Source organism: Curcuma longa, chromosome 2 (genome assembly GCF_044706935.1).
Source record: "Curcuma longa cultivar G26 ecotype Majalengka, Jawa Barat chromosome 2, ITB_CL_G26_1.1, whole genome shotgun sequence".
Taxonomy (NCBI): domain Eukaryota; kingdom Viridiplantae; phylum Streptophyta; class Magnoliopsida; order Zingiberales; family Zingiberaceae; genus Curcuma; species Curcuma longa.
Window position 1 is genome coordinate 7,739,311 of NC_133862.1, and position 22,766 is coordinate 7,762,076.

The following is a 22,766-nucleotide window of genomic DNA, read 5'->3' on the forward strand; positions in this document are numbered from 1 at the left end:
TCATATCCTGGGTATGAAATTATATGATAATTAAGGGAACTTAAAGGTATCAATTTACATAAAAAAAACAAGTTTCCATGTTAGGATAGTTAATTGGAGTCAAATTGGACAAGAGTTGACATTTTTTCGGTCAACTACGCTCTTGATTAATAATTTGAGTGATGATGTGACGTTAGTATTTTGTCCTGATTAGTACATAGTATAACATTTTTGTAATTCTGTTCCGTCGTAACCAACTCAACTATGTGACAAGGACAACAATTACTTCTCAAATCATATATTGAGTATGAAATTATATATCGGATGATCTATCACGAAAAGTCAATGATAAGATTGTTCATCCAATTAAAAAAAAATGGTGTAAAGTCAATGACAGCTCCGGCACTCGTATCGATTTTTAAATGTTTAACATATTCAAAAAAGGATGATCTATGATGGAAAGTCAATGATAAGATTCTTCAACCAATTTAAAATATATATATATGGATGGAAAGTCAATGATAAGTTTGTTCATAGAATTTGGTTAAGAAGTAAGAACACATTTGAACGGTGTTGAAGAAGTCAGTTCCTCTAGATTCGAGCGACGCCATTAAATCTTCCTTCTCCTTCAAACTCTCGTCGCTCATTAGCCATCAGCAGTGGCGATGGCTCTTTCATGTTCCATTGCAATTTCATGCTTGCTCCTGTCCTTCACCCTTTCCCTCTCTCTTATCTCCTTCACCTCAGCAGCAACGTCAACTGACACAATCTCTGCACAGTATTCGCTGACCGGCAACCAGACCATCACCTCCGGAGACGGCACGTTCGTGCTCGGCTTCTTCACGCCACCAGGCAGCGGCGGCAACTACTACATCGGCATCTGGTACGGTAAGATCTCTGTGCTCACCCCCGTGTGGGTGGCCAACAGAGTCACTCCAGTCACGGACCCAACCACGTCGGAGCTGAAGGTCTCTGACGACGGAAACCTCGTCCTCCTCGACCAGTTCAAATCCATCATCTGGTCCACCAACGTCACCGCCATCTCATCCTCCAACTCCACAGTCGTTGCGGTCATCCTTGACAATGGTAATCTGCAGCTCAGGAATGGATCCAACTCCTCGCTCATCTTCTGGCAGAGCTTTGATCACCCCACGGATACTTGGCTTCCCGGTGCCAAGTTGGGTTTCAATAAGATTACCAATAACTCCCAACTCCTCACTTCCTGGAAGAATGAAGTTGACCCTTCTCCTGGGATCTTCACCTTTGAGATGGATCCGGCTGGACAATACTTAATTTCATGGAATTCGTCTCGGATATATTGGGCTAGTGGAATCTGGGATGGCAACACATTTAGTTTAGTGCCTGAGGCTACATCAAATTATATGTACCACATGCACATAGTCAATGATACAGATGAGATGTCTATCACATACACGGTAGATGTTGAGAATCAAAGCACATATAGACAGGTACTGAATTATGATAGCGGCCAGATCCAAGTAGTGGTGTGGATGGAGAATTCGAAGTCATGGACGCTCGTCTGGGCACGACCAACCAACAAGTGCTCAGTTTATGGGGCATGTGGACCTTTTGGGAGCTGCAATGGTTTAATCTCACCCTTCTGTTATTGTGTTAAAGGTTTCAGGATAAGTCTCCGACAGATTGGGATTTGGGCGATCAAAGCCAGGGTTGTGAGAGGGTGGCTTCTCTGCAGTGCAGTGGCCAGAACAATTCTGAAGAAGACGGTTTCTTTAAGATGGAAAATGTTGGGCTACCTGACAACTCCCTCAGTTTGGCCATGGTTGGCAGCTCCCAAGATTGTGAACAAGCTTGCTTGAGAAATTGCTCTTGTACTGCTTATTCCTTCAACTCCACTGGGTGCTTTGTTTGGCATGGCGAATTACTCAATCTTCAGGAAGAACTTAATCAACCTGATGCAGGCACTCTTTACCTGCGCTTGGCTGCCTCTGAGTTTCAAACTTCTGAAAGCAACAAGAAGAGAATGGTAGCACCCATCACTGTCGGGGTCGTCGTGCCGGCTGTTGTAGTCTGTTTATTCATCATTGGGGGTTTAGTTTGGATGCGAAAGAGGAGGAGAGCCATCCAAAATTCAAAAGTTGTGCACAATTCTTTGGTCTCCTTCATGTATGACGAGCTGCGGATTGCCACCAAAAACTTCTCCGAAAAGCTCGGAGCAGGGGGCTTTGGATCCGTGTTTAAAGGGTTGTTGCCTGGCTCAATTGATATTGCTGTGAAGAAGCTCGAGGGTCTTTACCAAGGCGAGAAGCAGTTCCGAGCAGAGGTGAGCACACTAGGAGCTATTCAACATGTAAACCTCATTAGGCTAATCGGCTTTTGCTCTCAAGGGACCAAGAAGTTGTTGATCTATGAGTTAATGCCAAACGGTTCGTTAGCTGATCAGCTTTTTCGTAGCAACTCGAATGTTTTGGACTGGAAAACAAGATATCGAATTGCTATCGGAACTGCAAAAGGATTAGCTTATCTTCATGAGCAATGCAGGGAGAACATCATACATTGTGACATTAAGCCAGAGAATATATTGTTGGATGATGCACTTGTGCCGAAAGTAGCTGATTTTGGTCTAGCAAAGCTCATGGGAAGGAACTTCAGCAAAGTTCTCACAACCATTCGAGGAAGTAGAGGATATCTTGCACCTGAATGGATTGAAGGTACACCCATCACCACCAAAGTAGATGTTTATAGCTATGGAATGATGTTATTCGAGATCATATCTGGCAAGAGAAATTTGGTCAGTGCAACAGAAAGTTGTTTTGAGTTCTTTCCAACAGTGGCAACAAGCAAACTCATTAATGGAGATGTCGCAGGCTTGCTAGACCACCGGCTCGAGGGCGAAGCTGACTTGGGAGAGCTTGAAGTAGCTTGTAAATTGGCTGGTTGGTGCATTCAGGATGATGAGAGTTCCAGGCCGACGATGAGTCAAATTGTTCAAGTTCTAGAGGGCAATCTAGACATCAGCATTCCTCCTATTCCCAAGTTTCTCAAAGACCTAACCAACTCTTGGACAGACAACCTCATTTTCTCTGGAAATTTCTCTTCAAATCAGAACTCCAACAGTTGGGCCTCTTCAACTAGCCATCAGATAGACAGTGCTACAACTTAAATATTATTCAAGCTCTAATTAAGGCAGCACAAAGATATGTAGCGAGTTCAATTGTTATGGTAATGTTTTTTATCTGCATATGATGTTAAAATATGACTAAGTTGTATTATGTTTTCTCAGTGGATAGGTTGATGTTAAGTATTACCCAAACGCTATTCTGATATTCATCTTCTTAGAATTTCTTTTTGCTTAGAGTTCACTCTTTTAAAATTTCTCTGTGTTCACTTTATATGATTGAACTCTAATGAATTAGAAGGAGGATGAATAGTGTTATGAATCTTTGTATGATTGAACCCGACATTAGAAGGAGGATGAATAGCGTTATAAATTTTATAAATTTTAAAGAACGAAAAATAACTTTAAAAATATTAACAAAGTAATTATGTAGCATAATAAAGATAAATAATTAAATTAAGTATTCTAAAAATAATAATATTTTTTAAATTATCACATAAAATATGTAACAATAATAAAGATGTATGATAGAAATAAATTAGTTTATATTTCGATTAATTCTTTTCTAAAAAGATTCTAGAGGTGAAAAAAATAAAAAAAATCTAAAATTAGTAACAATGACCTTCCCTAAAAAATAGCCTACATGGCCGGAACAATAGTATAATAATATAAAAGATATCAATAAGTGCTATAATGCTCTCACCCACACTGTACAATGAGAGTTAACAACATGCTACGATGCATAGTTCAACATATATATGATAACAATAAAATAATAATGTTACGCTCGAATTATCGTTTATGGAAGATGAAAAATGATATTGCATGCATATTGCCGATGTAGCGCCCGAAGAGCAATGAATGTGAGCACAAGCACGTTGAGAATGATTGATGATGAGTTACTTAAAAGTATTGCCTTGTAGTTCTTTTTATTGATCTTTTTCCAACGTTGATGTGGCACCTCTTGGTCAACTGGACCATCCTGGATTGCCTAGGAGATTGTTGATGTGACTGCGACATTGATCTACTAAATTTTATCCTAGATCCTAGTCGACTGGACTCCTCACTTAGAGCTAGGTCAATTTTCATCTTTAACCTACTTTTCTGAATTGTTATATCTCATTCCTACCAATAGCTTGGATGCATCTATGGTCGCTTGGACACTACGGTCACTCACTTCTTGTTCCAGTCGCCTGGTACACCTCAACTCCAACGATCAAAGATTTTCTCCAACTAGTAGCTCAAGCTCCCTTCCGGTTGCCTAGAGTCATTGAACCTTGTTTTCTTGCACTTTATAAGCATAATAAGTATGATATAAAAATTTCACTTGTGCGTACCTTGGTTAAATGCTCAACTCCTAGCTGAACCACCTAGTGTGATTTGCTAAGTCACAGCTCTCTGTTGTCTTTATTTGGACTTATTTGCCAAGACTTTAACTCCCAGCTAATTTTATTTGGACTTGCTCTGTCAAGACTTCAGCTCCTAGTTAACTCTGTTTAAACTTACTCTGTCTAGTTCCTAACCAGGTCTTTTCTACTTGGTTCCCAATCAAGGATTAACTAATTGTTTGATTCCCAACTAGAACTTCTATCGTATACCTCCCTAGGACTTAATCAATTATCTAGTTCTCAATTAAGACTTTTCGCTTGCCTATCTTCATTAGGACTTAGTCAATTGCTTAGTTCTCAACCAAGACTTCATATTTGTCAAGTAACTTTCTTCACTTAACACAAAATCATTAGTTTATAGACAAATTAACTTTTTACTTAGTCATATATTAAAATTTTGGATTCACTATGAATACACTCCTTTAGGATTTTTTCTTTTTATTTATTCTGGTTAGAGTATAAATTTAATCATATATCTTATTTATTTATAATTAGTTTTCATCCTTTACAGAGGATCAGAGTTGATTGTATAGTTGATTAATTTTTTTTATAAAGGAGTTAAGTCATTCAAGTTAGGTCCAATGTATTAACCTATCTCATCAAATAATTTAAGTGGATTGGATCAAAATTTTATCAATTTATTTTAAAATAGGTCTAGATAGATCGATCAACTTGAACCCACGACCCGTGCGGATTGATCTATAATGAACTTGAATTGGAGAATTGGTTTGTGGATTGAAAAAAAAATTTGTTTTCAAAATTTTTTATTAAACTTTTTATGTTTTTAATTACTTTATTAAACTATTTGATTATATAAATTATATATGACCTATTATGTGGTATGAACTCTTTAAAGAGGAGTGTTCATTGGAAACAGAACGCCCATGATAACTAATGAATGATGATTCTATATTTTTAATGTGGCAGATATGATGGAGGGGTGATTGACATTTATGTTAGTGCAGGGAAGCACCAGATGATCGAATCTTGATTTTGATAATCACATGATATTCAAGTTAAATGTGTGTTATGTACTGATATGCTTATCTAGTGTGCAGGGAGCACAGGAAAGTCCTAATTGAGGCTAGACAAAAGTAAGTCCTAGTTGAGGATAGACAAAGTAAGTTCTAGTTGAGGTTAGGCAAAGACAAGTCCTGATTTGAAGGATCAAATAGAAATCTTAGCAAGATCAAATGCACCAAGTGCAAGTCCATGTAGGTCAAGAGGACCGGATGCATGATAGAAATCCAAACAGGATTAGGAGGACCAGATGTGTGATGGAAGTCTAGGCAGTCAAGAGGACCTGTAGGTCTAATAGCAAATCTTGAAAGCCGAGGATCAAGGATAAGCGGGAAGTCCAATAAGTCTAGAGGCAAATCAGGTAAATTCTCCCAAGTGGAATGGGTAAGGACGCGTTCCCAAAGTAGAACAGTAGGTGTTGGTCTAACCCAGGATTTCACTAGAAAATCTGAAGTTAAGACCACTTAACAGTTCAAAAACTATTAATCCTTTTCAGCAACTTTGATATTTGCACTAACTTATAATGCAGGATTGAAGAGGCGAGAACTTTGATTCCAGGTGACTCTATCCGAAATCCAAGTGACCGACGGTCCAGACGCGCGGATTGTGAATCCAGGCGACTGTATGTTAGCGAACCAGGTCAGCGAAGCGATGAGGCGGGCGGCGTTGTCCCAGTGATCGGCACACCTCAGCTTCCAGGCGATTGGATTGGTTCCAAGTGCCTGAGTTCGAATAAATGCAGTGGCAATCAAAGTTCATCCGGAATCTCCATGTCAGCACGGAGGAGCCTGGAAGGGGAATCCAGACGATTGGAAGTGCCGAGTTAGCAGCGTCGATGGCGGATCGACGGACGTCGTGGAGGCGCCTGGAAAGGGATTTCAGGCACCCGGAAAGTCTTATAAAAGACCTTTGACAGAAGGCTTCAGAAGAACAATTTAGAGCATTCCATAATCGACAGCAATCTGAGCACGAAGGATTACCCTAGAAGTCGTTGTAACGTCGGAGTTCTACACCACAAGACTTCATCTCAATCTCCGGTAATTTGGTAATGTCTACTTGTATGCATTTAATTTAAGTACGATAAAGTTGTTATCGTATTCCTGATTTTGTAAATCGTTTCAACTCCGTTCTGTAAGGAAGGAGTTAATTAGCGGATTGCTCAAACATAAACGATCTAAGATCGTGGACCTTGGAGTAGCAGCATGTGGCTGTGAACCAAGTAAAAAATCTTGTGCCTTTTTGTGTTCATGATTTGTGTTATTTCCGTTGTGACTTGATCTTTGTTTAGTTTTATTCATGCACGAACGAACGTACTCGACAAATTTATAAAAATGGAAAAAACGCTACAAGATAACGCTATTCACTCCCCCTCTAGCACTCTCTTCGATCCTACAAATTCATTTATTAACGATTATCATATATCAGTGATTTCCACCTTTATTTTCTATCATGTTCTGTGTCACATTCTCTATTATTTTTTTTTATGCTTGTGAGTTAGTCTATCTAACTCGTTATCCGTCTTAGGTTAGGTTGGGGATTTCGCAGGCCGTCGAGAGGGTGGGTTGGCTTGCCCCATCAAATGTTGAGTTTTTGATGGGTTGGTCTACTCACACGGGTCGACTGGTTTGACAATTCTACCGGGAGCTAATTATTGTTGCCAATAGATGTTAAAATTAGATTTATGCCCTTTTCATTTTGGAAGATATGCCTGCATGTACACTTAGATGTTGTTAGTAAATTAAATTTTAATTAGTATTGATTTAATTAATTTTTTAATTAAATTTAACGATGAAAATTTAATGCTAAATTAGTGACATAATTAAATGTTCCACTAAATTTTGTGATATAATATAAGATTTAAATATTCTTTTAAGGGGTATTCTAGTAAATGTTTTGTTCAATTAAGTGATAAAAATTTTTAATTCCATTATTAAATTAGCGATGAAATTAAATTTCTAATGACAAAATTAAATTTTTGTTGTTAAATTTTATGATGTAATACAGGATTTAAATCTTCTTTTAAGGGGTATTTTAATAAAATTTTCATTAATTTTTGTGATAAAAATTTAAGTCTATCGTTAATTTAGTAACGAAATTAATTTAGCGATAGATTTAAATTTTTATTATTAAATTTAATGATGAATTTAAATTTTTATTATTAAATTAGTGATGAAATTAAATTTTTTTATTAAATTTAATTCAATAACTAAAATAATTAGCAATTAAAAATTTTAAAATTGATACTTTTCGTCACTAATCTATCATATCCATATGGAAATTTTCTTCGCTAAAAGTGATTTCTCTCTTCCCATGTTGCAAACAGGTCCCTGAATTCTACTAAAATGTCTACAATTACGTACATTTTAGACATGAACATAATGCAACTCTCGGGTAGCAATCATCTAAGAACATACTAAATATGAACATACTAAATATGAAAACAAGGGAATAAAGGTTTCAATTTTAAATAAATAACAAGTTTTCATGTTAGGATTGTTAATTGGAGTCCCAGTCAATTAAATTGGACAGGTTGATAATTTTTTCAGTCAGCCACATTCTTGAATAGTAATTTGAGAGATAGATAGTGGAATTGACTACCATAGAATAGGATAGATATTATTATAATGGATAATGATTAAATTTTGATGAAATTAAAAAAATATTTTCTCTTGTAATCAATTATAATTTATCGATTTATCTCATCATAAATAATAAATAATAGTAAATCAACCCTATGAAATTATTAAAAGACGTTACAGCTGATCCCATCATTCAGCATTTTTACTCTAATAATTTGTTCATGATGCCACGTTACAGTATTTGCTCTGATCCAGTGGCTCAGCGTAGGAAGACATTCAGCATTCATTCTGAATCGATCCTTAGATCCTGTTACGACAGATGATCTATAACAAAAAGTCAATGATAAGATTGTTCATCCAATTAAAAAAAACATATGATGGAAGTCAATGACCGTTGAGTTCCGCCAGAACTCGAATCAATTTTTAAATGTTTAACATATTCAAAAAAATATATGGATGATCTATCAAGAACACATTTGAACGGAGTTGAAGAAGTCAGTTCCGTCTAGATTCGAGCAACGCCATTAAATCTTCCATCCCCTTCAAGCTCTCGACGCTCATTAGCCATCAGCAATGGCGATGGCGTTGGCGATGGCTCTTTCATGTTCCATTGCAACTTCATTCTTGCTCTTGTCCTTCACCCTTTCTTCCCTCTCTCTTCTCTCTTTCACCTCAGCAGCAACGTCAACTGACACAATCTCTGCACAACATTCTCTGACCGGAAACCAGACCATCACCTCCGGAGACGGCACGTTCGTGCTCGGCTTCTTCACGCCACCAGGCAGCGGCGGCAACTACTACATCGGCATCTGGTACGGTAAGAACTCTGTGCTCACCCCCGTGTGGGTGGCCAACAGAGTCACTCCAGTCACGGACCCAACCACTTCGGAGCTTAAGATCTCAGACGATGGCAACCTCGTCCTCCTCGACCAGTTCAAATCCATCATCTGGTCCACCAACGTCACCGCCATCTCATCCTCCAACTCCACAGTCGTCGCGGTCATCCTCGACGACGGTAATCTCCAGCTCAGGGATGGATCCAACTCCTCGCTCATCTTCTGGCAGAGCTTTGATCACCCCACGGATACTTGGCTTCCCGGTGCCAAGTTGGGGTTCAATAAGATCACCAAAAACTCCCAACACCTCACTTCCTGGAAGAATAAAGTTGACCCTTCTCCTGGGATCTTCACCTTTGGGATGGATCCGGCTGGAAGCTTACAATACTTAATTTCATGGAATTCGTCTCGGATATATTGGGCTAGTGGAATGTGGGATGGCAACAAATTTAGTTTAGTGCCTGAGGCTACATCAAATTTTATGTACCACATGCATGTAGTCAATGATACAGATGAGATGTATATCAGATACACGGTAGATGTTGACAATCAAAGCACATATAGACAGGTACTGAATTATGATACCGGCCAGATCCAAGTACTGGTGTGGATGCAGAATTCGAAGTCATGGACGCTCGTCTGGGCTCGACCAACCAGCAAGTGCGCAGTTTATGGGGCATGTGGACCTTTTGGGAGCTGCAATGATTTAATCTCACCCTTCTGTTATTGTGTTAAAGGTTTCAGGATCAAGTCTCAGACAGATTGGGATTTGGGCGATCAAAGCCAGGGTTGTGAGAGGGTGGCTCCTCTGCAGTGCAGTGGCCAGAACAATTCTGAAGAAGACGGTTTCTTTAAGATGGAAAATGTTGGACTACCTGACAACTCCCTCAGTTTGGCCATGTTTGGGAGCTCCCAAGATTGTGAACAAGCTTGCTTGAGTAATTGCTCTTGTAATGCTTATTCCATCAACTCCACTGGGTGCTTTGTTTGGCATGGAGAATTACTCAATCTTCAGCAAGAACTTAATCAACCTGGTGCAGGCACTCTTTACCTGCGCTTGGCTGCCTCTGAGTTTCAAACTTCTGAAAGCAACAAGAAGAGAATGGTAGCACCCATCACTGTCGGGGTCGTCGTGCCGGCTGTTGTTGTTTGTTTGTTCATCATTGGGGGTTTAGTTTGGAAGCGAAAGAGGAGGAGAGCCATCCAAAATTCAAAAGTCATGCACAATTCTTTGGTCTCCTTCATGTATGACGAGCTGCGGATTGCCACCAAAAACTTCTCCGAAAAGCTCGGAGCAGGGGGCTTTGGATCCGTGTTTAAAGGGTCGTTGCCCGGCTCAATTGATATTGCTGTGAAGAAGCTCGAGGGTCTTTACCAAGGCGAGAAGCAGTTCCGAGCAGAGGTGAGCACACTAGGAGCTATTCAACATGTAAACCTCATTAGGCTAATCGGCTTTTGCTCTCAAGGGACCAAGAAGTTGTTGATCTATGAGTTAATGCCAAACGGTTCGTTAGCTGATCAGCTTTTTCGTAGCAACTCGAATGTTTTGGACTGGAAAACAAGATATCAAATTGCTATCGGAACCGCAAGAGGATTAACTTATCTTCATGAGCAATGCAGGGAGAACATCATACATTGTGACATTAAGCCAGAGAACATACTGTTGGATGATGCACTTGTGCCAAAAGTAGCTGATTTTGGTCTAGCAAAGCTCATGGGAAGGAACTTTAGCAAAGTTCTCACAACCATTCGAGGAAGTAGAGGATATCTTGCACCTGAATGGATTGAAGGTACACCCATCACCACCAAAGTAGATGTTTATAGCTATGGAATGATGTTATTCGAGATCATATCCGGCCAGAGAAATTTGGTCAGTGCAACAGAAAGTTGTTTCGAGTTCTTTCCAACAGTGGCAACAAGCAAACTCATTAATGGAGATGTCGCAGGCTTGCTAGACCACCGGCTCGAGGGCGAAGCTGACTTGGGACAGCTTGAAGTAGCTTGTAAATTGGCCGGTTGGTGCATTCAAGATGATGAGAGTTCCAGACCGACGATGAGTCAAATTGTTCAAGTTCTAGAGGGCAATCTAGACATCAGCATTCCTCCTATTCCCAAGTTTCTCAAAGACCTAACCAACTCTTGGACAGACAACCTCATTTCCTGTGGAAATTTCTCTTCATATCAGAACTCCAACAGTTGTGCCTCTTCAACTAGCCATCAGATAAACAATGCTACAACTTAAATATTATTCAAGCTCTAATTAAGGCAGCACAAAGATATGTAGCGAGTTCAATGGTTATGGTAATGTATCTTATCTGCATATGAAGTTTGTTTGTCTGTAAAAAGTGACTAAGAGTGTTGTGTTATGGTTTTTCAGTCGATAGGTTGATGTTAAGTATCGCCCAAACGCTATTCTGAAAGTGTATCGCATATTCATATTTAGTATGTTCTTAGATGATTGTTACCTTGAAAGTTGCATTATGCTCATATTTAGAATGTAATTGTATAATTACACTTCAATTGGAGATGTAAATTGTTTATCCTAAATTCCCAATTTATTTCAACTTATACATTTTAGTGTAATTTAGAGGACCTGTTTGCTGTATCTGAAGAGAACCATATCTGAAAATCTGAATGTGAGCTTAGAATCTGAAATAAACACAACGTGACTTGCTCCTCACTTCTTGCAACATCAAGATCAAGATACATTGGTAAGCTGCTACTTCTTTCCTTTTTCTTACAACAAAATTTATTGACTCTACTTTAACTACTAGTTATGTATTCTCCCTAGGATTTCTCATTTATTATCAGAGCTACTTGATGTATGGCTTTTGGTCCCAGAGCAATTTGAAGTGGTATTCCCAGCCTGAGTGCTTCGGTTTGACGAGCACTCGAAGAAGAAATTGATAGGCTGAGGAACATCAGAAGCAAGCAGAAGTGATCTCGGGACGGGAGGATCATGGACATCGATGATCCCCTCCAGCACTTGAACGACCTGCCCCATCGTTGGCCTGCAGCTCTCGTCATCCTGAATGCACCAGCAAGCGATCTTGCAAGCTCTGTCCAGCTCTTCCATGTTAACTTCTTCAGGTCCCAACTTGCTGTCCAACACACCCGCAGCGTCGCCTTCGATCAGTTTGCTGGCCGCAAACGTTGGGAAATACCTTGTGCCATCTTCCTCTGCTGCTGTTTGCTCCAGGTTTCGCCTTCCCGAGATGATCTCCAACAGCACCATTCCGTAGCTGTAAACATCGGCTTTGGCAGTGATGGCGACGCCAGAAATCCATTCGGGGGCGAGATAGCCCTTGGTTCCTCGCAAGGTCGTGAGGACTCGACTGAAGTCTCGTCCCATGAGCTTCGCGAGACCGAAATCTGCCACCTTGGGGTTGAACGAAGCATCCAAGAGAATGTTCTCCGGCTTGATGTCGCAATGTATGATGCACTCTCTGCATTGCTCGTGCAGGTAGGCTATTCCTCTAGCGATGCCAATTGCGATTTGGTATCTCGTCTTCCAGCCCAAACGAGAGGAAGGGGCGTTGTGGAAGAGGTGAGAGTCCAAGGAACCATTTGGCATGAACTCATACACGAGAAGCCTCTTCGATCCTTGAGAACAAAATCCAAGTAGACGAACGAGGTTGACATGTTGGATCCTCCCGACAGTGCTCACCTCCGTTCGAAACTGCTTCTCTCCTTGACGAAGGCCTTCCAGCTTCTTCACGGCGATATCATTTGACCCCGGCAATGACCCTTTGAACACTGATCCAAAGCCTCCTCCCCCGAGCTTCGTTGAGAACGTTCGTGTGGCTTGTCGCAGCTCATTGTAAGTGAACGAGACGAGACCACCCTGCATAGCCTTTGCTTTCTCAATCATCCGCCTACTTTCTCGCTTCTTCATCACAATCAAAATGGCAGGAACGCTAGAAAACAAAATGGCCACAACAATGACACAGATGATAACCAAACTCACCACTCTCTTCTTGTTTCTTTCAGAAGATTGCAACTCCGAGGCAGCCAAGCGAAGGTAAAGAGTACCTGCATCAGATTGATTATACTGTTCTTGCAGATTCAGCAACCCTCCATGCCAAACAAAGCAGCCACTACCGTTGTAGGAATAAGCATTGCAGGAGCAATCACTCAAACAAGCCAACTCGCAGCCTTCCCTGCTTCCAGCGGTGGCCAAAGTGTTAGAGTTATCAGGCAGCTTAACGTTTGGCATCTCAAAGAAGCCATCTTTCCCAGAATTGGCAGAGTTGTTATTGAGACCACTACATTGTAAAGGAGTCTTCCTTTCACATCCCTCACTTTTATCACCCAACTCCCAGTCCGCCTGAGACTTGATCCTGAAACCTTTAAGACAGTTATAGAAGGGTGTGGCTATATCATTGCAGCTACCAAAAGGTCCACAAACCCCATAAACTGAGCACTTGGTTTTTGGTTGAGACCAGAAGAGCATCCATGACTGCGTATTCTCCATCCACGTCGATTGCTGAATCTGGCCAGATTCAGAATCTAGCACAAACCTGGACGTGATATTGGAACTTTTGACAGTGTAATTGAAATACATCTCCTCAGAAACGTTGACGAACTTGAAGTCGTAAATGTAATTGATTGTCATCTCTGGGACCAAATTGAAGATGTTTCCGTCCCAAATTCCACTCCTCCAATACATCTTCGACAAATTCCAGAATATAAAATACTCAGAGGTCGCACCAGTTGGGTCAATCTCAAGCGTGAAGATTCCGGGAGAAGGGTCGACTTTGCTCTTCCAGGAAGTGAGGTGTTGGGATCTCCCGGTCAGCTTGTTGAACCCGATCTTGCCGCCGGGAAGCCAAGTGTCGGTGGGGTGGTCGAAGCTTTGCCAGAAGACGAGGGAGGCGTTGGACTCGTCCCTGAGCTGGAGATTACCCGTGTCAAGGATGACAGCGACGACCCTGGAGTTGGACGTGGTGGCGTTAGTAGACCATATGACACCGGCATTGGAGTGGTTGACGAGGAGGGCGAGGTTTCCGTCGCCGGAGATTCTAAGCTCCGACATGGCTGGGTCTGTGACAGGGGAGGCTCTGTTGGCCACCCACACGGGGGTCAACAAAGGGATCTTATTGTACCAGATGCCGACGTAGTAGCTTAGGGAGGGGCTACCCGGTGGCACGAAGAAGCCGAGCCTGAAGTTGCCATCTTTGGAGGTGATGTTTTGGTTCCCTGAGAGAGGCCGGTTTGCAGAGATCGTGTCAGTTGTAGCAGAGGAGAAGAGGAGAAGGAGAGACTGGGAAAAGAAGAGGATGAAGCATGAAGATGTGGAGCAGGAAGCCATGGCTTCTGTTATGGAGCTTGAAGAAGCTTGAATTGAAGTGGGATATGTGGAAGATCTAATAATGGCGTCGCCAGAATCTAAAGAGGGCACAGACTTCTTCCACGCGCACTCAAAAATTCCAAAAAAAGTCAACAGCGTGATGAGATATTAAAACAAGTCAAAGTAGGATTGGATTACACCTTCCACTCTTCTTCTTAGTCTCTTTTACCTTCTTATTAAAAAATAACTAAAAAATCAAATAAAATAAATATCTAGTCAATATTTTTTATAAAATAGTATAATATTTTTGGTTTTCATAAAATTATGATAAGTCTTAAATATTAGAATAAGGGAAAGGGGGTGCATAAAAAATATTGATTCCGACCACATATTAAATATTGTATATATGTGTAATGTACTTAGAATATAAATTAATTTACAATGAAAAAAATAGTTTATAGGAATAAAAATTTTAAAAGGATAATTAAGAACTAATAATTGAGAATAAAAATTAACTAATATAAATATATCTATTTTATAATCTAAAACTAATATATTGCAACGGTAAAGATTTCAATAACGGGAAAGATTTCAACAACTATACATTGTTGAATTTCAAAATGCATTTAAAGTCCATGATATTAGAAAATATCAATTATTTGTGTATTTTATTGCTCGTTAGAAGTGATCAAATCAATTCATCTCATACGTTATGAGTCGATACATATATACTAAATTATTTTATTTTTATAATAAATTTAAATAAAATAAATCACTTTTAACATTTTCCCCCGTGAAAAGTCATTGAGAAGTGGATTTTTAATATCATGGTTTTAATTAAATTTTGTATATTTTTCTTATTAGTAGAGTTATAAATGAATAAAATATTCATTTAAAAATATAAAATTTAATTAAATAAATTTGAATTAAAAATTTGATAATATTAAACTAAAAAAAACTAAATTAAACTTAAACAATCATTTTAACAATTTAGTTAATTTTAGATTCAAGCTGATTTACTTATTTTATCAAATAAGTTTGATAAAAAAATGATTAGTTCGGCTTGGCTGTTTTAATTAAACTAATTAAGTCATTATCAACAAAACCTCAATCATGAATCACCAACAAAATCAACCGGAACAGTGACAGAATTGAATTTGCAGATAAGAATAATTCAATGCAAACACTGAACGAGGCAGTTGAGTGGGCATTAATGACCGGTGGATGCATTCATTCTTGAGAAAAAAAAATCATTGAGAGAAGAAGAAAAAAGAAATCTTCTCTTCCACAACTCTTTTTCTTGGAGCTTAATGCGTTACTGTAATGGCTTAGTGCATCAATCAAGCTACAGCCATGGCTTGTTCATCATCATCATCAACTGCCTCATGCATACTTCTTCATTCATCTCCTCCTCTTCAATTCTTCTCCTCTGCAACAGTTGGCACAATCTTGAACACTAATTAACATTTTTGCGCCTTCTTTCAACCAAGCACTTGCCATGGCTGAATGAATGAGGAGAAAGGAACAGTTGATTGCGATAGAAGTAAATGCTGCTTTTAAGGCTTGGAGCTCAACATATTGCTATAACCAGCAGCCATCAATCAAGTTGCAGGCAATCCATGGCTTGTTCAACATCGTCAGTTGCCTTCTGTTTCTTCTTCTTCCTATCGTTTTCTCTTCTTCAATTCTCGTCCTCCGCCTCAACCGACACAATCTCTGCAAGCCAGCCTCTCTCCGGGAACCAAAACATCACCTCCAAAGACGGCAACTTCAGACTTGGCTTCTTCGTGCCGCCAGGTAGCTCCTCTCGCAGTTACTACGTCGGCATCTGGTACAATAAGATCTCTGCGTTCACCCCCGTGTGGGTGGCCAACAGAGCCACCCCAGTCACAGACCCAACCACGTCGGAGCTCAGAATCTCCGGAGATGGCAACCTCGTCCTCCTCGCCAACCACTCCGATGCCGGTGCCATATGGTCTACTAACGCCGCCACGTCCAACTCCACAGTCGTCGCGGTCATCCTTGACACGGGCAATCTCCAGCTCAGGGACGAATCCAACTCCTCCCTCGTCTTCTGGCAGAGCTTCGACTACCCCACTGACACTTTGCTTCCCGGAGCCAAGTTCGGGTTCAACAAGATCACCAAGAGAACCCACCGCCTCACGTCGTGGAAGAGCAAAGTCGACCCTGCTCCCGGAATCTTCAGCTTCGAGATGGATCAGGGAGGAAACTTTCAGTACTTCAGCTTTTGGAACTCGTCTCGCACATACTGGACTAGTGGACTGTGGGATGGCCGGATCTTCAGCCAAATCCCTGAGTTGCTGCCCGTTTACATATACAACTTCCAAGTGGTCAATGAAACAGATGAGAACTACTTCACGTACACTGTCAGTAATCCCAACTACTTCACGTCCAGATGTGTGATCGATCCTGATTCCGGCCAGATCCGGCAACTGACATGGATGGAGAATTCAAACTCGTGGCTGCTCTTCTGGGCTCAACCGAGAAGCAAATGCTCCGTTTATGGGGTCTGCGGACCTTTCGGAAGCTGCCATGACCTCTCCACGCCATTCTGCACTTGCACTAAAGGTTTCAGGATCAAGTCCCAGACAGATTGGGATTTGGGCGATCGAAGCCAGGGTTGTGAGAGGGTGGCCTCTCTGCAGTGCAGTGGCCAGAACAATTCTGAGAAAGATGGTTTCTTTACCATGGCAAATGTTAGACTGCCTGACAACTCCCTCAGTTTGGCCATGCTTGGGAGCTCCCAAGATTGTGAACAAGCTTGCTTGAGAAATTGCTCTTGTAATGCTTATTCCTTCAACTCCACTGGGTGCTTTGTGTGGCATGGAGAATTACTCAATCTTCAGGAAGAACTTAATCAACCTGATGCAGGCACTCTTTACCTGCGCTTGGCTGCCTCTGAGTTTCAAACTTCTGAAAGCAACAAGAAGAGAATGGTAGCACACATCTCCATCGGAGTCGTCGTGCCGGCTGTTGTAGTTTGTTTGTTCATCATTGGCGGTTTGCTATGGAAGCGAGAGAGGAGGAGAGCCATCCAGAGCTCAAAAGTTGTGCAGAATTCCTTGGTCTCCTTCATGTATGATGAGCTGCGGATTGCCACCAAAAACTTCTCCGAAAAGCTTGGAAGAGGAGGCTTTGGGTCCGTGTTTAAAGGGTCGTTGCCCGGTTCAATTGATATTGCCGTGAAGAAGCTTGAGGGTCTTTACCAAGGCGAGAAGCAGTTCCGAGCGGAGGTGAGCACACTGGGAGCCATTCAACATGTGAACCTCATTAGGCTAATCGGCTTTTGCTCTCAAAGGAGCAAGAAGTTGTTGGTCTATGAGTTCATGCCAAACGGTTCGTTAGCTGATCAACTTTTTCGTAGCAACTCAAATGTTTTGGACTGGAAAACAAGATATCGAATCGCTATTGGAATTGCAAGAGGATTAGCTTATCTTCATGAGCAATGCAGGGACAACATCATACATTGTGACATTAAGCCAGAGAATATACTGTTGGATGATGCACTTGTGCCGAAAGTAGCTGATTTTGGTCTAGCAAAGCTCATGGGAAGGAACTTTAGCAAAGTTCTCACAACCATTCGAGGAAGTAGAGGGTACATCGCGCCCGAATGGATTTCAGGTATGCCCATCACTATAAAAGTAGATGTTTATAGCTATGGAATGATGTTGTTTGAGATCATTTCGGGAAAAAGAAACCTAATGTATACGGGAGAAAGTAGTTTCGAGTTCTTCCCCTTGGTCGCAACAAACAAACTCGTAATTGGAGATGTCAAAAGCTTGCTAGACCAAAGGCTAGAGGGTAATGCCAACTCAGAAGAGTTTGAAATAGCTTGTAAACTTGCTTGTTGGTGCATTCAAGATGACGAGAGCTCGAGGCCAACGATGAGTCAAATTGTTCAAGCTCTAGAAGGGAATCTAGATGTCGGCATTCCTCCTGTTCCAAGGTCATTCCAAGTCCTAAATGAGTCATGGACCAAGAGCATCAATTCCTCTAGTTCACAACAGAACTAAGGATTAGTGTACCACTTCAATTAGTCCTCAAATAAGGAGTGTTGCAACTTAAATCCTGTTTAAGTTCCAATAAAACCAGGAGAAAGAGTTGTTGTGAGTTCATAATTTTTTTTTTTTTTTGCATAATTTATTGTATTTGAACTTTAAATCTGCATGTGGAGTTTCTATGCCAAAGAAATGAGAGCAAGTCATGTTGTGATTATTTCAGATTCTAAATTCATATTCAGACTTTCAGTATGGTTCTCTTCATATGCAGCAAACAGATCACCTGGATTCTACTAAAATCTACAAGTTGAAATAAATTGGGAGTTTAGAACAAATAATTTACATCTCTTATTGAAGTGTAATTATACAATTACATTCTCTACACGAACATAATACAACTTTCAAGGTAGCAATCATCTAAGAACATACTAAATATGAATATGCTAACACAACACAACTTAGTCATATTTTACAGACAGACAAACTTCATATGCAGATAACAAACATTACCATAACAATTGAACTCGCTACATATCTTTGTGCTGCCTTAATTAGAGCTTGAATAATATTTAAGCTGTAGCATTGTTTATCTGATGGCTAGTTGAAGAGGCACAACTGTTGGAGTTCTGATTTGAAGAGAAATTTCCAGGGGAATTGATGTTGTCGGTCCAAGAGTCGGTTAGGTCTTGGAGAAACTTGGGAATAGGAGGAATGCTGATGTCTAGATTGCCCTCTAGAGCTTGAACAATTTGACTCATCGTAGGCCTGGAACTCTCATCGTCCTGAATGCACCAACCAGCCAATTTACAAGCTACTTCAAGCTCTCCCAAGTCAGCTTCGCCCTCGAGCCGGTGGTCTAGCAATCCTTCAACATCTCCATTAATGAGTTTGCTTGTTGCCACTGTTGGAAAGAACTCAAAGCAACTTTCTGTTGCACAGACTAAATTTCTCTTGCCGGATATGACCTCAAACAACATCATTCCATAGCTATAAACATCAACTTTGGTGGTGATGGGTGTACCTTCAATCCATTCAGGTGCAAGATATCCTCTACTCCCTCGAATGGTAGTGAGAACTTTGCTAAAGTTCCTTCCGAAGAGCTTTGCTAGACCGAAATCCGCCACTTTTGGCATGAGCGCATCATCCAACAGTATGTTCTCTGGCTTAATATCACAATGTATAATGTTGTCTCTGCACTGCTCATGAAGATAAGCTAATCCTCTTGCAGTTCTGATAGCAATTTGATATCTTGTGTTCCAGTCCAAAACATTTGAATTGTTATGAAAAAGCTGAGTAGCTAAAGAACCGCTCGACATGAACTCATAAACCAGTAATTTCTTGGTTCCTTGAGAGCAAAAGCCCATTAGTCGAATCAGGTTTACATGTTGAATGGCTCCTAGTGTGCTCACCTCTGCTCTGAACTGTTTCTCTCCTTGATAAAGACCTTCGAGTTTCTTCACTGCAATATCAATTGAACCAGGCAACGACCCTTTAAACACGGATCCAAAGCCCCCTCCTCCAAGCTTATCTGAGAAATTTTTGGTGGCAATCCGCAGCTCATTGTATGTAAAAGAGACCAAAGAACTTTGCACAGCCTTTGATTTCTGGATCATTCTTCTACGTCTTCGCTTCAGAATTGAGATACAAACAACAAACAAACAAATTATGGTACATGGCACAGCCCCTATGATTACCCACATGACCACTCTCTTTTTGCTGCTTTCAGAACTTGGCAACTCAGAGGCAGCCAACCGCAGGTAAAGTGTACCTGTACCTGCATCAGATTCGTTAGGTTCTTCTTGAAGATTAAGCAGCTCTCCGTGCCAAACAAAACACCCACTAGAATTAAAGGAATAAGCATTACAAGAGCAGTTATTCAAGCAAACTATTTCGCAATCTTGTGAGCTACCAAGCATGGTCAATTTGAAGGGGTTATCTGGTAGCCTAACATTTGTCATCTCAAAGAAGCCATCTTTCTCTGAATCGGCAGAGAGACCACTGCATTGTAAAGGCGTCTTCCTCTCACAACCCTGACTTCTATCACCCAAATCCCAATCTCTCTGAGACTTGATCCTGAAACCTTTAACACAATAACAGAAGGGTGAGGCGAGGTCGTTGCAGGTACCAAAACGTCCACATACCCCATAAACTGAGCACTTGCTTCTTGGTCGAGCCCAGATGAGCATCCATGACTTCAAATTCTCCATCCACACCAGTTCTTGGATCTCCCCGGAATCATAATCCAGTACGAATCTAGACGTGAGATGATTGGTTTCATCTACTGTGTATGTGACATACATCTCATCTGTATCATTGACTACTTGCATGTGGTACATATAATTTGATGTGGCCTCCGGGACTGAACTAAATTCGTGGCCATCCCAAAGTCCACTAGCCCAACATATCCGAGACATATTCCACAAAATTAAGTATTGTAAGCGTCCAGTCGGATCCATCCCATAGGTGAAGATACCAGGAGAAGGGTCAACTTTATTCTTCCAGGAAGTGAGGTGTTGAGTTCTTTTGGTGATCTTATTGAACGCCAACTTGCCACCAGGAAGCCAAGTGTCAGTGGGGTGATCAAAGCTCTGCCAGAAGATGAGCGAGGAGTTGGATCCATCCCTGAGCTGGAGATTACCATTGTCAAGGATGACGGCAACTGTGGAGTTGGAGGAAGAGATGGTGGTGACATTGGTGGACCATAGGATGGTTTTGGAGTAGTTGATGAGGAGGATGAGGTTGCCATCATCAGAGATTCTGAGCTCTGACGTGGTTGTGTCTGTGACTGGGGTGGCTCTGTTGGCCACCCATACTGGGGTAAGCATGGAGATCTTATTGTACCAGATGCCGATATAATAGTTGAGAGAGGAGCTACCTGGTGGCGTGAAGAAGCCAAGTACGAAATTGCCTTCTTTGGAGGTGATGCTTTGGTTCCCTGTAACAGAGTGATTTGCAGAGATTGTATCAGTTGATGTTGCTGAGGAGAAGAGTAGAAGAAGAGAAAAAGAGAGCAAGTAGAAGAAGCATGAGGCAATCGATGATGATGAACAAGCCATGGCTTTGCTGCAACTTGATCGATTGCTGCTGGTAAAATATAAAGGCTCCAAGGACATGTCCTAAATGATTTCTTCCGCGCACGTCATTTAAGTCTCACTGCAGCATCCATGTCCTCTCACAATCAACTGTGCCTTTATATTTAATGATACCATCGAATTTCAAAACGTATGTTCAACGTAGGGACATGGCTACATAAGGAATAAAATGTAGGATCTTTCGGAGACTAAATTATCCACGCAGCTGAATCCTTTGCCGACACAATAAACTGATGAAGCCTGATCAGTTATATGAAACCTAAATAAAGAACTGGAACTATAGCAAATGAAGAACTACAGATGCTAGCTCCTTTGTTCGAATATGATCTATGCAGATCTCCTCTCATCTGCCATACCAAAAAACTCTTCTTTTTCTTTTCATCAAGTTGCTTACCAGACAGTTTATTAAACGAGATTTCATATCAAAAAATAAAAAAACACAAAACTCTTCTTTGGGTCAAATATCGAAACATTCTTGATAGTATCGAATCGGTCATTTTCGAACAGGAAGACACGATTCAATGGATACCATGGTGAGATCGGTATCTGCCCTCCCATCCATGTCCTTTATGCCGCTGTTGAATGCTCCTATCAACATCCTTCAACTTAATGCAGTGGATGCTTCGGATTCAGATCGCCGCCGCCCTTCGAACCTTCTCTGCCTCACCGACGGCATTGAATGCCATCTTTAAGAAGCCATCATTCGCCAACAGCCGATTTAATTACGATCGATTATTGAAAAAACTATAAAAAAAAAAAACATCTTTCGATACGTTAGATTAGAGATCGGGCTGTTCGCTGGCTGTAGATGAGGCGAAGCGAATGAAGGTAGCGGTGATTGGCCGGCGCCGCCAGAGCCCTAGCGAAATCGTTTGTCGTGCATGAACCTTGACACGTGTCGTGCTCCGATTTGCCGCGATAAAGCGGTTTATTGCATGGGCTCTGTTTTTGACGCTGATAAAACTGAAAAAAAAGGCTAGAACCGAGTGATTATTTTTTCCAGCAGGGTTGTAAAAGGGACAAGGATAAAAATTCTGACGAAGCTAAGTAATATTTTCTGTATCATGATCAATTACAATTTTTTGATTTATTTTCTCATATATGGTCGTGGGACCGACCGTGTAGGTGACCATTAAGATGACGGGGAATTTCATCTTTTACAGAAGAGTGATTATTTTTCCTCATTTAAGCAATTATTAGAGTGTATATATGAAATGTTTATCGAAATAAATCTTGAACTAAATCTAAATACTTAACGCTAAATCTAAATATTGTGTGCAAGCATCAGCTACTACTTTGTTTAATCTATAATTTAGAATCATTACACGTTATACAAATCACTCTATCCTTTTTCTAATTTTATATAAGTGTCCACCCTTACAATAAAGTCAAAGGGCTAGAGGAGCAGTAGCCGTCTAGATGTGGACCACAAGCCTACTAAAAGCTCGAGATGCTACCAAACCCAA

The 22,766-nt window shown here is 40.8% G+C and overlaps 4 protein-coding genes and 1 pseudogene across 4 annotated transcripts; 3 read left to right on the plus strand and 2 right to left on the minus strand.

The window, feature by feature from the left end:
- Nucleotides 1–641: 641 nt before the first annotated feature.
- Nucleotides 642–3,121, plus strand: LOC141822207 (G-type lectin S-receptor-like serine/threonine-protein kinase At2g19130; annotated as a pseudogene).
- Nucleotides 3,122–8,642: 5,521 nt separating this feature from the next.
- Nucleotides 8,643–11,141, plus strand: LOC141821295 (G-type lectin S-receptor-like serine/threonine-protein kinase At2g19130). The gene has a single exon (XM_074708705.1). The coding sequence runs from the start codon at nucleotides 8,643–8,645 to the stop codon at nucleotides 11,139–11,141; it is 2,499 nt and encodes an 832-aa protein (XP_074564806.1).
- Nucleotides 11,142–11,579: 438 nt separating this feature from the next.
- LOC141821296 (G-type lectin S-receptor-like serine/threonine-protein kinase At2g19130) lies at nucleotides 11,580–14,216 on the minus strand. The gene has a single exon (XM_074708706.1). The coding sequence runs from the start codon at nucleotides 14,208–14,210 to the stop codon at nucleotides 11,697–11,699; it is 2,514 nt and encodes an 837-aa protein (XP_074564807.1). The 5' UTR covers nucleotides 14,211–14,216; the 3' UTR covers nucleotides 11,580–11,696.
- A 1,592-nt stretch (nucleotides 14,217–15,808) lies between these two features.
- LOC141821949 (G-type lectin S-receptor-like serine/threonine-protein kinase At2g19130) lies at nucleotides 15,809–18,378 on the plus strand. Its single transcript, XM_074709339.1, has one exon. It carries the CDS (start codon nucleotides 15,809–15,811, stop codon nucleotides 18,221–18,223), a length of 2,415 nt encoding a protein of 804 aa, XP_074565440.1. The 3' UTR covers nucleotides 18,224–18,378.
- Nucleotides 18,379–18,624: 246 nt separating this feature from the next.
- On the minus strand, nucleotides 18,625–21,264 carry LOC141821948 (G-type lectin S-receptor-like serine/threonine-protein kinase At2g19130). Its single transcript, XM_074709338.1, has one exon. The coding sequence runs from the start codon at nucleotides 21,262–21,264 to the stop codon at nucleotides 18,778–18,780; it is 2,487 nt and encodes an 828-aa protein (XP_074565439.1). The 3' UTR covers nucleotides 18,625–18,777.
- Between the last annotated feature and the right edge of the window lie 1,502 nt (nucleotides 21,265–22,766).